Below are 20381 nucleotides of genomic sequence, written 5' to 3' on the forward strand. Positions count from 1 at the left end.
CACACAGCAGAGGCATCATGGATGGATCTCACACAGCAGAGAACACCGTGGATGGATCTCACACAGCAGAGAACACCGTGGATGGATCTCACACAGCAGAGGCACCAGTCTGCATGTGCTGAGGTAAAGCTTGTAGACAAGTCCAGCAACAGGTGAATCTTGTGGAGAGAGACATTGGCCAGAGGGGTTACAGGGAACTTCCTGGGCACTAAAGATGCTGTGATGAAGGTCATCCACAAACCTGCCTTCAAACCTCATGGGGCAATGTGTCTGGAATTCACACTTTATGATAACAAGTCACAAGGTGTAAAGGAATGGAAGAAGGTGCAGTTCTGCCTTAAGGGACCATTAGACACTGAGGCAAATGGGGACTTACAGAGAGGCCAGGGGACAGGAACAGGGAACGGCAAGATGGAAGGGAGGAGCTAAAGATGGGATGCCTAAACACATTAGCCCAGTTCAAGACCTCCTGAGGGACTTCACCTCCTCTCCACTTCTCCTGCCAAGGAAGCCACCCTGTCCTCAGCTCATCTCCCTCACTGCCAGCCTTAGGTCAGGCCCCATTTCATAAGAGGAGCTGAATATGTCCCCCACCCCAGGCATTGCCAGAGAAATCCTGCTCTACCTCCCAGGTTCCACCTGCCATTTCTACCTCCATACCACCCTTCCCAGAGCTCACCTGAGCACCTGCAAAACTAACTCTCCCATGAGATAAGTGCCCTCCCCCAGCAACTTCCTCCAGCCACCTAGGTACCACGCTGTCACATTTCCTGCGGGACACAGACATGGCCAAAGGAGCAGGCCCCAAACTATACATCAAGCCAACTAACTACCAGGAGGGTTTGAACCAAGAATGGCCCGGGCTCTAGTGGGTGATTATGTAGCCAGCAGACAGCATGTTTCAAAGCCTGGCTAAGGACATTAGAAAATGCTCACCACATGGTTTGTGCAAGCCACAGAAGTGAACTCAACCTGCTAAATTAACAGAAGGCTATGGGAAAATACACACAAATCAGGTTGCCACCTGGAAAGGCAACTGGCAATTTTATTTGCCTCTTTTACCTTATGCATTTATGTCATGTATATGGGTGTTTTGTCTGCATAGACATCTGCACATGCCTGGCCAGAAGAGGGTGATCAGTCCCCTAGAACTAGAGTTATGGATGGCTGTGAGCTGCCATGTGAGTGCTGGGAATTGAACTCAGGACCTCTGGAAGAGCAGCCGGTGCTCTTAACCACTGAGCCATCCCTCCAGCCCTTTCTTTGTCTCTCTATGTTGTTTTCGTGCATGCATGAATGTGTGCATGCATGAATGTGTGCATGCATGAATGTGTGCATGCATGAATGGGTGCATGCATGAATGGGTGCATGCATGCACTTGTCAATGTCAGAGATCAATATCATGGGTCTTCCTCAATCACTCTCTACCACATTCTTCAAGTTTTTTAAAGCTTTATTTTATCTTTATTTTATGTGTATAAGTGTTTGTCTGCATTAATGCATGTGTCGTGTGCATGCAGTGCCCACAAAGGCCAAAAGAGGGCATCAGATCCCCTAGAACTGGAATTATGTGGGTGCTGGGACTCAAACCTGGATCCTCTGGAAAAGCAGCCAGCACTCTTAACTGCTGACCATCTCTCAGGACATTCCACCTGAGTTTTTGAGACAGGTCTCCCACTAAATCTGCAGCTCACTGATTTAGCTAGACTAGTTGGCCAGCAGCCAGGGAGCCCCATTTCTCTGCCTCCCCAGTGCTGAGATTACAGATGTAATTACAGATGTGCACAGCTTTTTACATGAGTGCTAGAAATCCAAACCCAGGTCCTTACACTTGTGCGGCTAACTGAGGCTCCCAGCACGTTCTGTTTTCTTCCAAACCTACCATGGGCCTTTAAAACCCCAACAGGAAGGAGACAGGGGACATTGGCCATGCACAGACATAGGGTTCTAAGGCTGGCTGTCCTGTCTCAGTCAGGCAGACCTACACACTGAGGTGCTGGATTTGAAAGGTTCTCCTCTTAACTTTTGGACATGCAGAGGCAGAGCAGCAGGCTGGGACCTGACCCAGTCTGGCTGTGGCTCTAATAGGCTGCATGGACTCCCTATTTTCTATAGGCCTTGGTTTTCTCATCTGTAAAATGGAACCACTGTCTCTGCAGGCTCTGCAGGTTGTATGGAGTGATCGAGAAGAGACCATGAGGGCTGTGGATGTGGCTCATCTGATAGAATGCTTGCCTGGCATATAAGAAGCCCTGGGCTCGATCCCAACACTGCATAAAGCAGATGTGAGGGGGCATGCCTGTGATTTCAGCGCACTTGGTGGTGGAAGCAGAAGAATCAGAAGGTCGGGTTTATCCTTAGCTAAACAAGTTCATCAAGGCCAGCCTGGGACACAGGAGAGCCTGTCTCAAAACAAAGAATTTCCCCAGGCATGGTGGTGCACATCCTTATCCCAGCACACTGAAGGGTCTCTGTGAGTTTGAAGCTAGCCTGGTCTAATAGCAAACTCCAGGACAGCCAGGACTACATAGAGAGACCCTGTCTTGATAGATAGGTAGATAGATAAATAGATAGATAGATAGATAGATAGATAGATAGATAGATAGATAGATAGATAGATACAGACAGATAGATAGACAGATAGATAGATAGATAGAAAAAACAAGGCCTTACGTTGTCACAGACACCAACAACAGCAGCCATTAGAAATCCCTGAGCCCTGGAGAGATGGTTCAGCAATTAAGAGCACATCCTGCTCTCACTGAAGACCTGAGTTCAGTCTCCAGCACCCACAGCAGACAGCACACACAGCCTACATATAACTCCAGTGCCCAGAAGCCAATGCCTCTAGGTGCTTCTCTAATGTACACACACACACACACACACACACACACACACACACACACACACACACTTAAAAGTAAAACCATAGCTCTTTAGAAAACATATTTAGTGGCTGGAGAGATGACTCAGTGATTGAGAGCCAGCTCAATTCCCGGCACCCACATGGGGGCTTATAACCATCTTCAGTTCCTGGGAACCTGATACTTTCTTCTGGCTCCCTGGACACCAGGCACACACAAGGTGCACAGATATGCAGACATAACATTCAATCACATAAAAAAATAAAATAAAAAATAATTTTTAAAAAGGGTAAATTTTTTTCTTTACTTTTTCTTTAAAAAAATAATAAAGCCCCGAACCCCAAGAGCATGATGGATACATGTGCTGTGCCTGAACCCTGTATGACAGCAAGCACAGGGAACAGCCTCAGAACTTGGGAACGCGAGCAGAGAGCTAGCACCCAGAGGAACAGCTGCTCCTCTGCCTCGTGCTACAGGAGCTACATGTGGCTAACAAGGTACTTGCAGCCTGTGTCTTTGTTTTTGTTTTTTTGGAACAGGTTTTCTCTGTGTAGCCCTGGATAACCTGGACCTCACTCTGTAGCCCAGGCTGGCCTGGAACTCAGAGATCCGCCTGCCTCTGCCTCCTGAGTGCTGGGATTAAAGGCATGTGCTACCACTGCCCAGATACCTGCAGTCTGAATGAGCCACTCTCTGTACCCAGAATCTTCCCAGAACAGACAGGATTTCCCACGCTGGCTCTTCTGCTCAAGTATCTCCCATTCTCCTCTCTAGATTCTATAAGAATCTACAAAATACCCTGTTTCTGGCCACATAGAGGCAGGTCAGGACTGATCACAGGGCACTAATGGAATGCCTTGCCTGGCTGGATGCAGAGGTGAGGCCCACCACAGGGCACCATCTGGTCCAGCCTGGGCCCTGTATAGAGGAAACTGCCCCACAGAAATAGATACAGCACTAGAGACAGGGTCACCATCACACATGACAGAAAATGTTGTTCAAAGAAGCCACAGAAGCCAAGAGTGTCACATTTCACACCCATGAGAGCAATGCTCAGAAACCACATAGGTCGGGGGGGGGGGGGAAATACCCAGTCCCCTCCAGCCCTGAGAACAAAAAAACTCTCCATGCAATCCCCCAGAGTGCCTGAGATCTTTGAGCAAGGGTCCTGAGATCTTTGAGCAAGGGTCCGTGGGGCCAGCCTCTCCTGTGGACTCTGGAATATTAAACTACAGTCAGGAGTTGAACACTGCCCTTTAAGAGAAAGCCAAGCCAGTCTGCAGCAAGCTCCCTGGTGTCTGGAGAGTCTTTCAGGAGACCCTCTAGGCTACCCCAGTGGCCTGCAATGACCCAGCTGGAAGCAGAGGCAGAAGCCAGCAGAGCTCCAGGAAGTGACAGGCCTGAGAGGGTGGAGCAGGTAAGGGTTCCCGCCAGGTCCCTTGTACCTTTCCTAATTGATTTTGTGTCTGTGTCCCCAGGTGCTCAAGATACGCAGGGCCATCTTAACCACTTAAGCAATTTCAAATAATCAAAGCACTTACAAAGTACTCAACTGGTCTCCGCACTTCAGACTCCTCCAGCCCTTGGGTAGGGGCAGGAGTGCCTGTTGTGTCCCCGGTTCCCCACACATCGCTGCCAGAGTGACCCTGAGCCCACGCAGCCTCTCACAGGTGGGACAGTCGACTTCCGCACATGGGAACATCATGTTTCCTGTGACCTTCAAGCTTCATGCTCACTGTCCCCTCCTCCAACAGCCCCCTCAGGACACAGGGACCTCAAGTGTCTGCTATTGTCAGCTCCCTACAGGAAGCCTCCTGTCACCGGAGCCACACATGAAGACAACTAGGCTCAAAGGAATCCAACAGAAGCAGGGTGGTGGTGGCAGCCGCGGCGGCGGCGGCGGCGGCGGCGGCGGCGGCGGCGGCGGCGGACGCCTTTAATCCCAACACTCAGGAGACAGAGGCAGGCAGATCTCTGTGAGTTCAAAGCTAGCCTGGTCTACAGAGTGAGTTCTAGGGCAGCCAGTGCTGTGTAGAGAGACCCTGCCCTCTGAGAGACAGAGACAAAGAAGACAGAGAGATCCAGGAGTGTCCATGCCATCCCAGGTTCTGGCAGAGGTTAGTGCTGCCCCTCCCTCACCCAGGCCATCTTGGGGATACATGCTGTCTGCAGCCCCCAAGTCCCGCTAGATCCTCTCACCTCCCTCCAGGGTGAGTCTCCTGCCCCTTCAGGATGGCTGGCCTGTGATAAGTTCCAAATTCCCCCATGCCCTTGAGGAAGGCTTCAGAATGGGCCATGACTGCTACCAGCCTGTGCACAGAGCATCTGCCCTCGGCCAGCACCAGAGGGAGACTGAGGTCTGGGAAGGACTGAGCTCCAGAAACTCCAGAAGGAGAGGGCCAGGGGAACCCAGCCTCTCCTGTGCACCTGGTACTGGGTTCCGTTCCTTTCTAGCGCTCAGTGAGCCATGACATCCTTCCTGGCTCATGGCCCTGAAAACTGGTAAGAGCCATGTCTGTCTCCCTCATCTGGGAAAAAGATGCCTCGGCCTCATCACCTCACAGCCCTTCAGGCAGCCTGAAAGGCACCAGCTGGGAGAAATTTCTGGAGCTACAGGAATCAGGGGGTGTCCTGAGCCACAAGAGGGGATCCAGGTGAGCCAGGTGTCCCCCAGGAGGGGCTTGGAACTGAGCCACTTAAATAATGGGGGGCAGGAATAGGCATGAGGCCTGGACACATAGAGGAGGGGGTGGAGTTAAGGGGGTCCCTGCCCCTCCCTCACCATCTCCCAGATAGTCTCAGAACTGGAGCAATGTCCTCATCTCCCTCACCCGGCCAGGCCCCCAGGGGCACGCTTGGAAAGGTCAAGTATTATATCACGCAGACCTTGGCTTCTTTTCTTCCCAGCACGTGCAGATCAGAAATGCTAGTTAATAAATTGGGGACATGGAGAGTTCATAGCTCATTAGAGGGGAGGTACTGGGCCTGACCTTGAAGACCTAGGCCACCCAGCTCCACACTGGGTCTCCCTGCCTGCTCGCTGATCTGCTGTTCTCTGGCCAGGTGCTGGAGCATGAGAAACAGCCAGGACAGCCGCCTGGGTCCTGCCACCTACCATGCTGGGGGTGGGAAGTCAGAAAAGTTCTAGCAGGTTGAGTTGGGCCTTGTAGAGCTCCAGCTAGTCCATCAAATGGCAAAAGGAATGTCCCAGGAGAGAACAGGAGACCGGCAAGGCTGGTTTTGGAAAACATGGACCCGGTTTAGGTAAGGTTTAGCCTAGGCTGACACCCTCAGTTACTGATACAGCAGCTGACCCACCGGAGACACCACAGTGAGGTGGCAGCGTCACCTGGCCCTGGGCTTCACTGGCAAGGGGACCAAAAGCCTTTCCCAAGCTACCATCCTCTCACAGGGCCAGCCACTTTGGGAAGGACAGCAGGGTCCATGTCAACTGGTCCCCTTGCAGGAGCCTCAGGACACACAACAGTCACCAGCCTGCTCAGCCTCCTCCCCTCCCCCAAACTACCGCTCCTCCTGTTCAGATCACATGCTCGCCTGAGCAGGATCATCATGAAGCCCAATGGGAGCTGTCAGCAAGAGACCAAAATCCAATGTCACTAAACCCATTCATTCTCCATCCCATCCACCAGCCTCTACTGGTTTTCATCAACATCTGGGAGAGACAGAGGCCTCAGCTGCGTCATCACTGGACAGTGTGGGGCAAGATCTGGCTCTAATGTGCAGGCTACACCCAGCCACAGCCACAGCCTGCAGGCCTGGGTGCTTCTGGCACACTCCACTTAGCCCTTCAGACAAGGGAAGTGAAGGTTAGAGAGGAACCTGCCTGGGCATCACAGGCACAGCCGGGGTACAAGCTGTACAGGCAGTGAGGGACAGAGGTCCTGACATGGCCCAGGCTCACCAGATACCTCTGCAGCCAAAGGAGCCCATGTGGGTTTCAGAGGCGCATGACTCCTGTGGAGTCTCGGTCACCTTGCTGTCCCAAGACCTTTGCACTTACCATTGCCACTCTCTAGAACACTTTCCCTCACCTGTCTACAGAAATGTCCCCTCTCGGGCTGAAAAGGTGGCTCCGTGGTTAAGAACACTGACTGCTCTTCCAGAGGACTCAGGTTCGATTCCCAGCACCCACATGGGGGCTCAGAAGCATCTGTAACTCCAGTTCCAGGTGATCCACACCTACTCCTGATCTGAGGGCACCCAGCACGCATATGTTGCATAAATATACATGCAGACAAAACACCCGTACACACTAAAACATTTTAAAAAAGAAAAGAAAAAAGAAATGTCTCCTCTCCAAAATGGCCATTCCTCCGCCAGAGCAGCTTCCAGGACACTTCTCGGCTTTGTTCTTCATGGGTCACACCACCCCGGCATAATTTGTTTGAGCTATTCATCTTCTCCTTGCCCACTCCGCTTCCCCCCCCCCAATACAGCTTCATCTGCTCGGCTCCTGCTCGGGCAACGTGCTCCCCTGAGCACACGTCAGGACCACCTGGGGTCCTCAGGCCGCACGTCAGACCATGGGGCAGGCCTAGGTGTCAGGTGCCAGCCAAGGGGACAACAGGCCCCACAGCATGTAGACGAGAGGTTATAACACAGGTATGGTGTGTGGACAAATGCTTACAGGTGAGTAAACTGAGGCCAGCCAGCAGAGAGGAAGCTGGAAGCCGGAAGCAGTGACCCTGAGCCCCTCTACTGGGCCCCACGTGGGTTCCAGGGCTTCCTCCCAGGGCTCCCCTAAGAACTCTCCAGAAGGCCTTGCTCCCTCCTCTCTCAGCCAAACTGAGCACAGGGCAGTGGGATCGAAACCACACCTGCTCAACCTGCAGATGCCCACAGCACCAGGGCCTCAGGAGGAAGCTGCTGCTAGGAGGGTACAGGCTGTCTGTCAGCAGGTGTCCAAGCTCAGGCCTGACCCTGGGCTTCAGCCTCTGGGAACCGGAGATGGAGTGTCCCTGGGTACAGAGTGGCTGTGCTATACTGCCAGGTGTCATCCCAGTGGAGCAAAGCAGCTGGGACCCCTCAGTCCAGGCTGGGGGGGCAGGAAGGGTCTGCTGGCCCAGGGACCAGACCAAGTGTTGGCACTCTGAGACCCTCAGGGCTGCAGCTGTACCCCAGTGCAACGTCCTGTGCACCTAGCCCAGCAATTTCCCTTCCCAGACTCTCACCCCAAGTGACTGCCAGTACCTGGGGGTAAGAGAGCCACACACACTGGAACCTTAAGAAAACAGGTGACAGTCTTCAGATGGACCTTCCCTGAACCTCATCCTCCCCAGCAGCCCTGGCATCCACTGTAGTAATTTGAATGAGATTGCGCCCCCCCATAGACTCATATATTTGAATGCTTGGTCCCCAGTTGGTGGAACTATTTGGGAAGGATTAAGAGGTGTGGCCTTGTTGGAGGTGTGTCACTGGGGTGGGTCAACTCTGAGGTTTCAAAAGCACAGTTTCACACTTGCTGCCTCCTGCTTGTGAATCAGATGTGGACTCTCAGCTCCTACCTGCTGCCATGCCTGAAATGATGATAATGGACTAACCCTCTAAAACTGTAAACAAGCCCCCAATTAAATGCTTTCTTTCATAAGTTGCCTTGGTCATGATGTCTCTTCATTACAATAGGAAAGTAAGCCATCCATCAAACCTGTTCTCAGGACCAGCATTCCAGAAACCAAATAAGAGCTCTGGGCACACACTGCAGGGTCTGCCAGTGAGCAGCCCCATGCCCACTTCGAGGGACGGGAGAAGGTGGGGAAGGAGGTGGGCTGGGTCCAGGTGCCCGGTGCATACTCAGGCTCTACCGCTCACCTGTGTGACTCTGAGCACGCTCTTTAGCTGTCCACACCACTGTTCTGTCTGTAAAAGGACAGACTCTAAGCACCTGCTGCTAGGGGAGCTGGGAGGGTGACCGCAGAGAAGGGCCAGGCTGAGGCTGATGTCCCTGCCACCACCATGAGGCTGATGTCCCTGCCACCACCATTCCACTGTCTCCTCTCAGAGCTTTCTCTATTTACCTCATGTTGTAGAATATTAGGATGTGTTACATTTGTTTACACTGTGGAACATTTGTTTAATGATACAAAGATGTGTTGCATTCTTTTATGTTGCATTTGTCTAATTCTGTGAAGCTGTGTTACTTTGTCTGTTTAAAACACCTAATTGGTCTAATAACGAGCTAAACAACCAATAGCAAGGCAGGAGAAATGATAGGCGGGGCTAGGCAGAGAGAATAAATAGAAGGAATGAGAGGAGATCAAGGAGTGAGGAAATAAGGGAACAGCCAGCCATGGAGCAAGAATGAAAGTAAGATACCCAGAAGTAAGAAGAGGAAAAAGCCCAGAGGCAAAAGGTAGATGGGATCTTTTAAGTTAAGGAAAACTGGCAAGAAATAAGCCAAGCTAAGACCAGGCATTTATAAGTAAGAATAAGACTTTGTGTGTATTTATTTGGGAGCTGGGTGGTGGGCCCTCAATAGAGCAAAGAGCAAAAGTGCAAAGGAGAAAAAAACAACCAACAACAACCTCACTCACCCCAAGCTATGGCTGAGCAAACCCTGTTGAAGCAAACCTCTAGAAACAGATGGTCATGGGTCCTTTCCCAGGGACAAGGTGTTGGTGAGGCATGAAGAGCATGGAGGGAGGGACACATCAGATGGAGCACTGGTTTGACTCACTCAGAGGTGACCTCAGCTACTCCCTCCCCACGCTGGAACTTACAGGAGACTCTAAGACCTCAGCTGCAGCAGCTGCAGCCCAGGGGACATATGTCCCCTTCCTCCAGGAGCCCGTGATGGTGGAGGTTCCCGGGAGTCTACTATTCTCCTGGCCTCCACCAGGAACCCTGTGGACAGTTGACCTCAGCAGCTCTTGCAGCTGCAGGTCAACAGCAGGGAGCAGGCAGGTGTGGCTGTGTCCTCACAGACTTTCTCACATCATGACACATTGTATTTTGGGGGTTCACCCCCACAACCGTAAGTTCCAGGTATACCCAAACTTTTGACATGGTAACACAACAAAATTCACACTTGATAACTGGGTAATTGGGCTTGTTTTTTTTAAGCCTCATAGTTTAAAAAAAAAAATGTTAGCTGGGCAGTGGTGGCTCACGCCTTTAATCCCAACACTCTGGAGGCAGAGGCAGGGGGATCTTTGTGAATTCAAGGCCAGCCTGGTCTACAGAGCGAGATCCAGGACAAGCACCAAAACTACACAGAGAAACCCTGTCTCGAAAAAACAATAACAAAAAAAAAAAAGCTACATTATTTTGTGTGTATGTGTGATAGTGTGTTGTACACCACAATTTATAGGAGTCAGTTCTCTCCTTCTACCATAGGGACCCTGGTGATGGAACTCAGGCCATCAGGCTTAGCAGCAGGTGCCTCTGTACCCACTGACCCATCTCACTGGCCCAAAATATCATAATTTTTAATGATTTATTTTTATTACACATTTATGTATCCATGTTCATGTGTGTGTGTGTGTGTGTGTGTGTGTGTGTGTGTGTGTGTGTGTGTATGCATGCCCACAGAGTCCAGAAGAGGGCACTGAGTCCCCTGGAGCTGGAGTTACAGGTGATTGTGAGCCACCCGATGTGGGTTCTGAGAACTCTGCAAGAACAGCAGGTCTGTTATGCGCTGAGCCATCTCTCCAGCCTCTCAAAATGTTTAGTAAGTTTATGATTTTGTGTTTGTCTGTATTTATATCTGTCCTGGGGCACACGCAGCCTTAGGCCTGGACTGGACACATCTGGACCGTAAGAACCTTCTGTAGCTCACAGACCACATGAAAACAGGAGCGGGCCGGATACGGTGTCTGGTCTAGAAGGGAGCCAAGGGTGACAGAAGACAGACAAGTCCCTGCGCGAGTGGATGACAGGAACGGTGGCTGCATGAGGAGAAAGTGAGGTCAGACAAGAGAGGAGCCTCAACCTGAGACAGAGACAGGCAGACCTCTGTGAGTTTGAGGCCAGCCTGGGCTACATAGAGAGACCCTGTCTAAGTAAACAAATAAGAGTGAGAGAGAAGATTCCAGAGAGGGGGATGATGGGGACAAAGGCCCTTGGGCTGAAGAGCAGCTTGATGTCTTCAGCAACAGGCAGAAAGCAGTGTGTCTGGATGGAATGCACTCCTGAGGGACGATGTAGCCGAGGGTGTCAGGGGCCCAGGCCGCCAGCAGCAGTTAACATTGCCAAGCACGACAGGAAGTCGACACCAGCTGAGCAGCTGAGACAGGAGGTTCCACTTGGGCTCTAGAAAGACGGCTCCAGGGCTGGGATGTGGCTCAGCGGTGGGCACTGCCTGGCACACAGAAAGCCCTGGATTCCATGCCCGGCACTGCATAAAACTGGGTATGAGGGTGCGTCTTAGGTTTCCACTGCCATGAGAAAGACCGTGACCAAAAGGAACTTGGGGAGGAAAGGGTTTATTTCACCTTACACTTCCTGGTAACAGCCCATCACTGAGGGAAGCCAGGGCAGGAACTCAAGGCGAGGACTGACGCAAAGGCCAAGGAGAACTGCATCCTGTTCCCCATGGTTTACTCAGCCTGCTGTCTGTACACCCCAGGACCAGCAGCCCAGAGGTGGCTCCGCCCACAGTGGGCTGGGCCCTCCCACACCAATCAACCACGGGCCAATCTGATGGAGGCATTTCCTCAGTTGAGGTTCCTCTTGCCAGATAACTAACTTGTGTCAAGTTGGGGAGGGGAGGACAGGACATAGTGATGCCTGTCAGCACTGGGGAGGTAGAAGCACGAGAATCAGATGTTCAGCTACATAGCAAGTCTGAGGCTGGCCTGAGCTACATGAGACCTTATTGAAGGAAAAGAGTGACTGAGGGAGGGCTGGGGGAGGCTGGGAGGGAGGGCTGGGGGAGGCTGGGAGGGAGGGCTGGGGGAGGCTGGGAGGGAGGGCGGGGGGAGGCTGGGAGGGAGGGCTGGGGGAGGCTGGGAGGGAGGGCTGGGGGAGGGTGGGAGGGAGGGTGGGGGGAGGCTGGGAGGGAGGGCAGGGGGAGGCTGGGAGGGAGGGCTGGGGAGGCTGGGAGGGAGGCTGGGAGGGAGGGCTGGGAGGGAGGGCTAGGGAAGGCTGGGAGGGAGGGCTGGGGAGGCTGGGAGGGAGGGCTGGGGAGGCTGGGAGGGAGGGCTGGGGGAGAGGCTGGGAGGGAAGGCTGGGGGAGGCTGGGAGGGAGGGCTGGGGAGGCTGGGAGGGAGGGCTGGGGAGGCTGGGAGGGAGGGCTGGGGAGGCTGGGAGGGAGGGCTGGGGGAAGGCTGGGAGGGAGGGCTGGGGAAGGCTGGGAGGGAGGGCTGGGGGAAGGCTGGGAGGGAGGGCTGGGGGAGGCTGGGAGGGAGGGCTGGGGAGAGGCCATGCCCAGGATGAGCCCACAGAGAACCCAAGCAGGTGCTCACAAGAAGGAGAGGCCCAGTGCCCAAAGTCCCAGCTTTGGGCCTGGAAGGCCGGGTCATGCCTTCCAGGGACATGGGCTGCTATGGGGAGGTTGAGGACTCTCAGAGTTCCTCTCACCCATGACTTGAAAGGCGTGAAAGCACAAACCCATTGCTTCCCCAGGAAATCGGGTCTCGACTCTGCCACAAAGCTTCTAGAAGTCCTGGGCAGGGGCTGAGGGCTGAGCCTTGGATCTGCTCAACAGCCACAAGCCAGGAGGTCCCTCACAGCCCCATGGGCACTGGCAGGACCCTCGTGGCCAGGCTGGGGCAGCTCAAAGGTCCTGCCCCTCCACTGGGCCCAACAAGAGCGCTGTCACTAACCATGGAGACACTGCTTCAGCCAGCGCTGAGCTCGGAGCCCTCACAGGAAGAGCCGAGAGGCCCAGCAGATGGCGGGAACTCTCCGGGATCAGCCTCAAAGGTCACCGTCTGTCGCAGCCTGCCTGCTCCTCGCTCTTCTGCATCGATGGAGTGTCTCATGCTGACTTGAGGCCCAGCTCCAAGCTGGGTGTGACATTTCCTGTGGGCTGACCTTGCTCACACCCCACGGTCCAGCTCCATCCACTTGGCTGAGGAGGGTGGGGCAGCTGTCTTAAACACGCTGCAAACTGAGGCAGAATAAGGCTGACCAGCATGCCCACGTCATCGGCCTTGTTCACCAACCTCTGCCTGGCCTCTCCTACCTGCTTCAGCACTCTCCCATGCAGAAGGAAGAGGAATTCAGAGTCATCTCCTCTGAGTTCTCACCAGCACAGGTCGGAGCCTGTCCTGTCCTGACCACCCTCAACAGCGTCTGTTCTCAGAAGATCCCACTGGCTCATTCAAACTCTGGTGTCAATGGCTGATGCAGTTAAGTGGGGTTCTAATGATTCTGGAGGGACGAGGATTAACGCTCAGGCTTGACCCTGCCTGGGGCTATCATCACCACAAGGTATCCACGGCCACGCCATGTCCTCCTCGGAGACTGTGGACCATCGGCAAGGTGTTCTCCACACACTCATCCTCCGTCCCTTGGGAGAACAGGCCAAGCTAAGGCTGACTGAACAGGACGTAGGTGGTTGCTAGGCCTGTGGATCCCCAGAGATGGCCGGGTTCCCATCCCACTTGCAGCAGGTTTGTGTGAGCTAGCTGTCTAGAGGGAGCATGGGAGACCTGGCCCCTTGCATCCCAATAAGCACCCTCCAGGCAGGCTGTGCCCCTGGAGCCCCCCTCAGCAGGAAGGAAGCACTGACCAGAGCAGCAGAGCCCAGGCCCCCTGGAAGAATTAGTCTCCATGTGGCTGGGAGGCAAAGCCAGGCAGTGACACACACACCCCCATACACACACAGGGGAGCAGACACCCACATGCCCCAGAGCTGGAGAGCCAGCTCTTGTTGAGTTTGCCCAGCCCACTCTCCCCACGTTAACCTCTTGCCTCTGTAAATGGCTTCTGAGTGTCTGGTCCAGCCTCTCATCACTATCGGTTTCATTAGCGAAGAAACCTCTTGCCCCAGCTTGGACCATTAACATCACTAAAAGGGACCCAGGGAACACAGACCACAGCCTTCTGGTTGCTCCCCCTCCCCTACTTCCTCTCTTTGCAGACCAGCGGTCAATGCAGCCTGCCCACCTCACAATGCACACCAGTCCCTGTGTTCACATAGGCACAGACCTAGCAGCCAGGCCTCTTTGCACAGGACCAGAGGGACAGGGAACATGGAGGCCTGAGCCCTGGGTCCTATCATACCAACTGTGCCCATCCTTGGGCAGAATAGCACAGAAATATTAGCCATCTCGAGAACCTCGATAGAGCACCTTGTCCCCCAGATATGTGTCCCTGTGAATATGCTTTGAAGTCTAACATCCAGACAGGCCATTCTGTGGGCTCAGCACACAGAAAGTCGGGGAGCCAGGGATCCCCCATCTCAAAGGTGAAGTGGATACTGGGAGGCCTTCACTCTTGAGCACCAGGAAAGTCTCAAGATTCCATGCAAGGCTCACTTACAATGAGCTGGGGGCTGAGCCAACGTCACTGGGAGCACAGTTGGGTGGCCCAGGCTGCCTCCCTCCCGGGCCTGGCAGGGCCTGGATGACTCAGCTGTCCCAGCCATCAGTGGAGCAGGCCTGGGACAGCCAGCCCGTTTTCCCATTATCTCCTCCTCTCCGTGAGGCTGGAGGCACGGGAGGACCAATGCAGCACTCTGAGAACCCACGAGATGATCAGGACAACGAGGTCCCCGGGGACTCCTTGAATTGTCCATGCAGGGGCATCATTCCCTTAGGGGTTCCTGCTGCTCCTACACCAAATCAAGTAAAACCAACCGCCCAGGAAAAGGCCACCCTGGGACCACAGCAGGTGCATACACGTGGGCACACACATTTCCGATGGTTGCAGATGCAGACAGGGGTATGCATCTGCAGTGGGGCTACCTGAGACTAGCCATGGCTAGATTCTACCCCATCTAACAGGGACGTCCTCGCTATTCATCCCCTCCTGGAAGCACAGACACAACACCATCCCCAGCGCTGATGCATCCTCAGAGTTAGACAGATGAGCTCCGGGTGAGAGAGACTGGCTTCCTCTCCTCCCACCCCAAGTGGCTCAAGCCGCCTTTCCCAAGCTCTGGAGACCAGGGCAAAGGGACCCAGAGGTCAGAGTTAGAGGGGACCAGTGGCCTCTTCTGGTCTCTTCCCCTTCCCTCCCCCGCTCCCCCCGCCACTCACACCACAGATAGAGCAAAGGAGGCAGGCTCGGGGTGGGGGGAGCTGGTGCATAATTATTGGTAAAATGCTTGTAACGTTTTCCCTCTCCCCAGTAGCTTTCAGTTGTTTTAGCAGCTTAGCAAGCACTTGGCTCCAATTGAATTGCAAATCAGCAGCTCTTGCCCCGGGAAGAGAAGAAGGGAGGTGGTGGAGGGGGCAGGGAGGGGCTGGGAAGGGAGAGGAGGAGGATGTAAAGGAGGAGGGCAGAGGGCAGAGGGGAGGGTGGGAGGGAGGCCAGGGCTGGGTTCAGGTAACCAGGCTAAGGTTGGATTAGCCTGCTCCCCCTTCCTCTCTTCATCCCCCTTCTAAACCCACAACCCCGCCCCCATCCGAAAACCAGGACACTCTTCTCTAGCCGGAACTGAAGGGCGGGCTGGGAGAGCCACCAGGGGCTTCCTCAACTAACCAGAAGAAAACACATCTTTCTTGGGGATTGCAATTATTTGAAAACAATGTCAAAACAAAAGTCTTGCTTTATCCCCTGGCAATCTGCAACGCCGTGGTTTCCAGTCTATATTTTGTCTGTCTGCCCTTCCATCGATCCACCTGTCTTCCATTTGTCTGTCTGCCTCTCTCTGATGTTCCTTCACACTTCCAGCCCCCTCCAGGTTCAGGGTCTAAAGAGGGAGCCAAGGCGGGTGCTGCTTCAGAACCACGGTCAGCACCAAGCCCCATCCCTCAGCCTCACCCTCACTCCACCATGCCCAGGCTTCCAACACAGGATCAGGCACGAGAGCCCAGAGGGCTGCCTCCTTTCTCATACACTCTCCCACACAGTCAGGAGGAGGAGAAGAAGGAGGAAGGAGTCTCAGGCCAGGCACCCTGGGCCATGGAGGGCACTAACCTTGAAGAGGCGGAGGATGTTGGCCACCATGATTGAGACCGAGCTCCCTGAAGCTCCGATGACGCCCACCACTCGTTCAGGCTTGGTGATGATGGGCGGGCCGCCGCTGCCGCAGCGGACCTCCGTGCCGTCCTTCTCGATGAGCGCCTGCACAAAGGTCAGTGACTGCTCCAGGGCATGGGTGTCCCTGGAGCAGGTGTCCAGAATGCGGGCGCCCAGGGTGATGTTGGGCAGTAGGTCCGGGTCATTGTTGATGCGATCCAGAGCGAAGAGCATGGCCTCCAGCCGGTGGATGCCCTTCTCCTTCTTCAGCTCCCCACAGGCTTTACCCTCCGAGCCACGGCCATGGACAGGAAACAGGCCTCCCAGCGTGATATCCCCGTCAATGCGGATAGAGTTCATGTGGGGGTGACCCTTGGGCTTCCCTAGGGATGGAGGCACCCAGGGGCCATAAAGGCTAAGGAGCAGGCAGAGGGGCAGCCGGGCCCACCACCAGCCCCAGCCTCCCTTCCCAGGCATTTCGAAAAGGCCTAGAGACCCATGAATAGTGGGCCCCACTCCTAGCCCTAGCAGGCCCTGGGTCCCACGGCCTGGGCACACATGAGCAGGGCAGCTTCAGCAGCAGGGTGGCTGGTGACGGCCAATGGACTGGCCCATTCCAGAGATCTCCCCTCCTCCTCTTCGGTACTTGAATGGAGCTCAGTGGCCCACACAGGCCAAATCCACAGACGACAGAAAGTGGCCGGAGCTACAGGCGGTCTCAGATCCTCGTCCCCATGTCCTGCAGGCCAGATTGCTGTCTCTGGCTGTGGAAAGGGAGGAGAGCTCCTGGCCTGGCAGGATCTTAGCATCAAGGAGAAAACAGCTCCGATCACTGCTACCAACCTGGGAAAGAGAGAGAGGCTATCAGCCCAGCCCGAAGAAGACATTTACTATTCTGATTCCTCATCAGGAGCCTGGGAGAGGGAGCCCAGAGGTTATCGCCAAAGACGCCATAAATCTCTACTTGATTTTCACTGCTGCGGCCCAGCTCCTGAGGAAATGCAGAGCTGGAAGCAGAAACTGGGTCATGTTTAAAGACCTTCGCTGGCCTGGACCCATTGCCCTCAGAGGCCAGGCCTCTGACAGAGTCCTCCTGGGGACAGTGAGCGTGGCTGGGGAGGAACGGGTCCCTCAGCATGCCCTCGAAGTTATAACCTCATGATAGAAATGAAGAAACTGAGACCCCATAGAAGTCTGTGCCCAGTTCCACAGATATTCCCCACCTTAGCTCTGAGCAAAAAACCCAGCTGTTTTGGGGGGACCCAGGAGGGGAAGCCAAGACCCCAGGAGGAGAGCGGCCTGCCCAGTCAAGCTGGAGTGCTGGCTGTGCCCAGGCCAGGAGCTGCAATGCCAAAGGTGGGAAGAAGTGGTAATCTGGGGTTCAGAGATGGTCCCCCACTTCCACATGTTCACTCCAGTCACACAAGTGCCCAAAAAGTGCAAATCCAGGTTCCCTCCCCTGTCCCTCTCCCTGCCTCGGCCTCCTCTGGCCTCTCTCCATCCGATATCTGCCCCAGTGGGGCTCGGGTTGTGGCCTGGGTCTCTACATTATTGTCATCATTGTTGTTATTGTTGTTGTGATTAAATATTTATCTGCAGGGTAGAGGAGAAAACAGAGCTCTTCCTCATTCTCACAGCTAATTTGGGCTAATTTCCCTTGGGAATTCTGTACACCCCCTAGCTTCCCCCCTGAAGCCAGCAGCCTCCCCCTCTACTTCAGATTCCACCAGGAAAATGGCTGATAGCTGAGTCAGGGCTGGGCTAAGAGGTGACCCCAAGGCCCTTTCTCCAAGTGAAGCCAGCTAGCCATGGGGCCACTCTGTGCCTCAGTTTCCCATGCAATCAGAAGAGGAGCTGGAGTCTGGACTGAAACTCCCCCTAGAAATGGGGTGCTTCCATCAAGGCCCAGCAGGGGTCTGGGAACCCACCCCTCCTCAACTTGCCAATCCACCTACTCAAGCCCCAAGGACAGGGAATGGAAGGATGAGAGATTACAGCCTCAGCTTCTGGGCTTCTCTGGCCCTGAGGGCCTCACACTAAGTGTTGGGGGGATAGGGATGGAACCCAAGGTCAGCACATGCTAGGCAATCTCCACCACTGAGCTACAAGCCCAGACCTCAAGTCTTCCATCTGCAACAGGCCCTGGGCAGTCAAGACTCTAGCGATGACTCTACCTAGCCCTGCTCTACCAGTGAACAGGTATGGGTAGCCCTGAAGCATCCCGTAACTCTCTCCAAGTCACCTAGCAGATCAAGATGTGTCAGGTCTAGAGACAGAGCACATAGAGATCCTTGAAGAGCCACCTTTTCCAAGAGCCAGGGACCTGGGACTAGATCCACAGCCAGCATCTTGGGTGGTCTCAAGGCTCCCTCTGTTCAGAGATGTCATCTCTCACCCCTCATGAGAAGGGCTTTGTGGGATCACTTCCTGGGTGGTTGTGGGAATAGCTAGATGGGGCACTAGGCAGGCCACAAGCAGTCGGAAGGAGATTGGTGTCACCATGGGGTCCTAGAACCCTGCCCTGCCTTGCCAGGTGGGCACATCTCCTCTGGGTCTTTCTTGTGGTCATATATGGGAGTTGGGTCAGTTGGGCACCATGGTGGCCCCTTGGGCACATCTGCAGCTATCACTAAAATGGCCTGTGTGCAGACAGGGTATGGGCGTGCCAGACAATTGCCAAGGGGTCACTGGGCAGTTCAGACAACCACGGGGCAGCTGAAGAGCACAACACACTGCCCTGGGGGTGGACAGTGTCCAGCCCACCCCACAGAGGGGGCAGCTGCAGCACTGAGCGGTCCAGCCACACGGAGCCCAGAGACACAGTGCATGGGCAGGGTGGCCTACGCTCTGGTCACTCCACTGCTGTGGCGGGCAGTCCCTCAGACCTGCTGAGCTCACAGCTGTTTCCATGAGTGTCACATGGAGGGGGCTCGGCACCCTGGAAGGGTGTGAGCCACATCAGGGCCAATGGATGCAGGGAGCCTGCGCGGCACAGCTGTGGCAGTGGCTTGCGCCCTTTCCAGAGGTTCACTGCAGCTCCTAGAGGCTCAGTGCGCCACCCACATGTGGGAACAATCAGGGCAGGAGGGGAAGGAAGCCCAACACAGCAGGGCCAGATTCAGGAGTCCTGAAGGCACTTCGGCTGCCAAGCCTCCCACACGGCCTCCCTCCCGGGAGAGGAGCCTCGTCCCTGGCCATGGCAGGTCCCCAGGCAGATTCCAGTTCCTCCAAGGGGATTGGCGGACACACCTCCTTCAGCCTCCCCTCCATCTTTTGATGCTGTAACAGGAACAAGGGGGAAGTAAAAATACCCTGAAAGGAGGCAGAGCACAGCCCTGGGGACGTCTGTCTGCACCTGCAGGGGAAAGGGGAGTTCTTTGAAGTCCATTCCCTAAGCCGCAGACACACACACACACACACACACACACACACACACACACACACACACACTTCAAAACAGCCAGGAAGCCCAAATGGGGCAAGATGGGCGCCCCTCCAGAAGGAGTCACCGGGATGGCTGCAAGGCCAGCATCTCCCTCCTCTTCCCCTTCCCTGGCTTAGTCCTCCCTACTCCCCCCCCCCCCACTGGCGCAGGGTGGACGGTGACAGCACCAGAGGAGGAGCAGAGAGTCCTCCCCCGCACAGCATTAGCTCACGGGCCAACGGGAAGGCATTTTCCAGAGCCTTCTCTTCCGTGAATGAGGTTGTAAAGTGAACTTGGGATGGGCTGCAGTCCAGGAGGGCTGAGGACCAACGCGGGCCTCGGCCACCAGGGAGGGCTCAGGAACCTGTCTCCCCAGGGGCCGTGCCAACTCCTCTCAGGCTGGCCCACCATGCCTTTCTGATCTCGATCTTTCCTCCCCAAGCATGGCCCGATCCAGGAGGAACCAGACCACAGAGCAACAACCAGGCAGGGAGAACCATGATTCACCAAAACTCCAGTCATCCTTCACTGAGCTGCCTTTGACTCTTCCAAAACCCACCAAACAGAACCCAAACAGCAGCCTTGAGGGCAGAGAACGGGGTAACCTTGTACCTTGTCACAGGACAAGGTGGGAGCCACTACACTTGATCCTCTGAGGGCTGCGCCCCAGAAAAGACGTGGGCACTCAGGGTATGAAGCCATCCATGGGTGCCATAGGGAGAGCTAGAGCCCAGACCCCGCCCTCAGCCCTCCTGAGCCTTGCTCCATGGCCTCAGTGACCTGTCCCACCTTGGATACCTCTGGTTCCCACCCAACCAGGTGCTCAGAAAGCTGGAAACTGTGAATGGCTGAGTCGGGGGACTGCCCCCAGCTCTGTAGACATCTCTCTGGCCCACATCTCACACCCTAAAAGGCAAAATGAAAGGGAACCAGAGACCTCTCCCCTCTTCCTGCCTGAACCCCTCTCCACCACCCCCAGGACCCCACGACCCAGCAAAGGACTA

The 20381-nt window shown here is 54.8% G+C and overlaps 1 protein-coding gene across 1 annotated transcript in view; it reads right to left on the reverse strand.

The window, feature by feature from the left end:
* The window catches only part of Grm4 (glutamate metabotropic receptor 4), an 82588-nt gene extending 65792 nt beyond the window's left edge, over positions 1 to 16796 (reverse strand). The window contains exon 1 of the mRNA XM_042265700.2: positions 15912 to 16796. Coding sequence (XP_042121634.1) covers positions 15912 to 16430 — 519 coding nt within the window. The 5' untranslated portion in view covers positions 16431 to 16796. The remainder of the gene's footprint in view (positions 1 to 15911) is intronic.
* Between the last annotated feature and the right edge of the window lie 3585 nt (positions 16797 to 20381).

The sequence above is a fragment of the Peromyscus maniculatus genome, chromosome 21 (assembly GCF_049852395.1).
Source record: "Peromyscus maniculatus bairdii isolate BWxNUB_F1_BW_parent chromosome 21, HU_Pman_BW_mat_3.1, whole genome shotgun sequence".
Taxonomy (NCBI): Eukaryota; Metazoa; Chordata; class Mammalia; order Rodentia; family Cricetidae; genus Peromyscus; species Peromyscus maniculatus.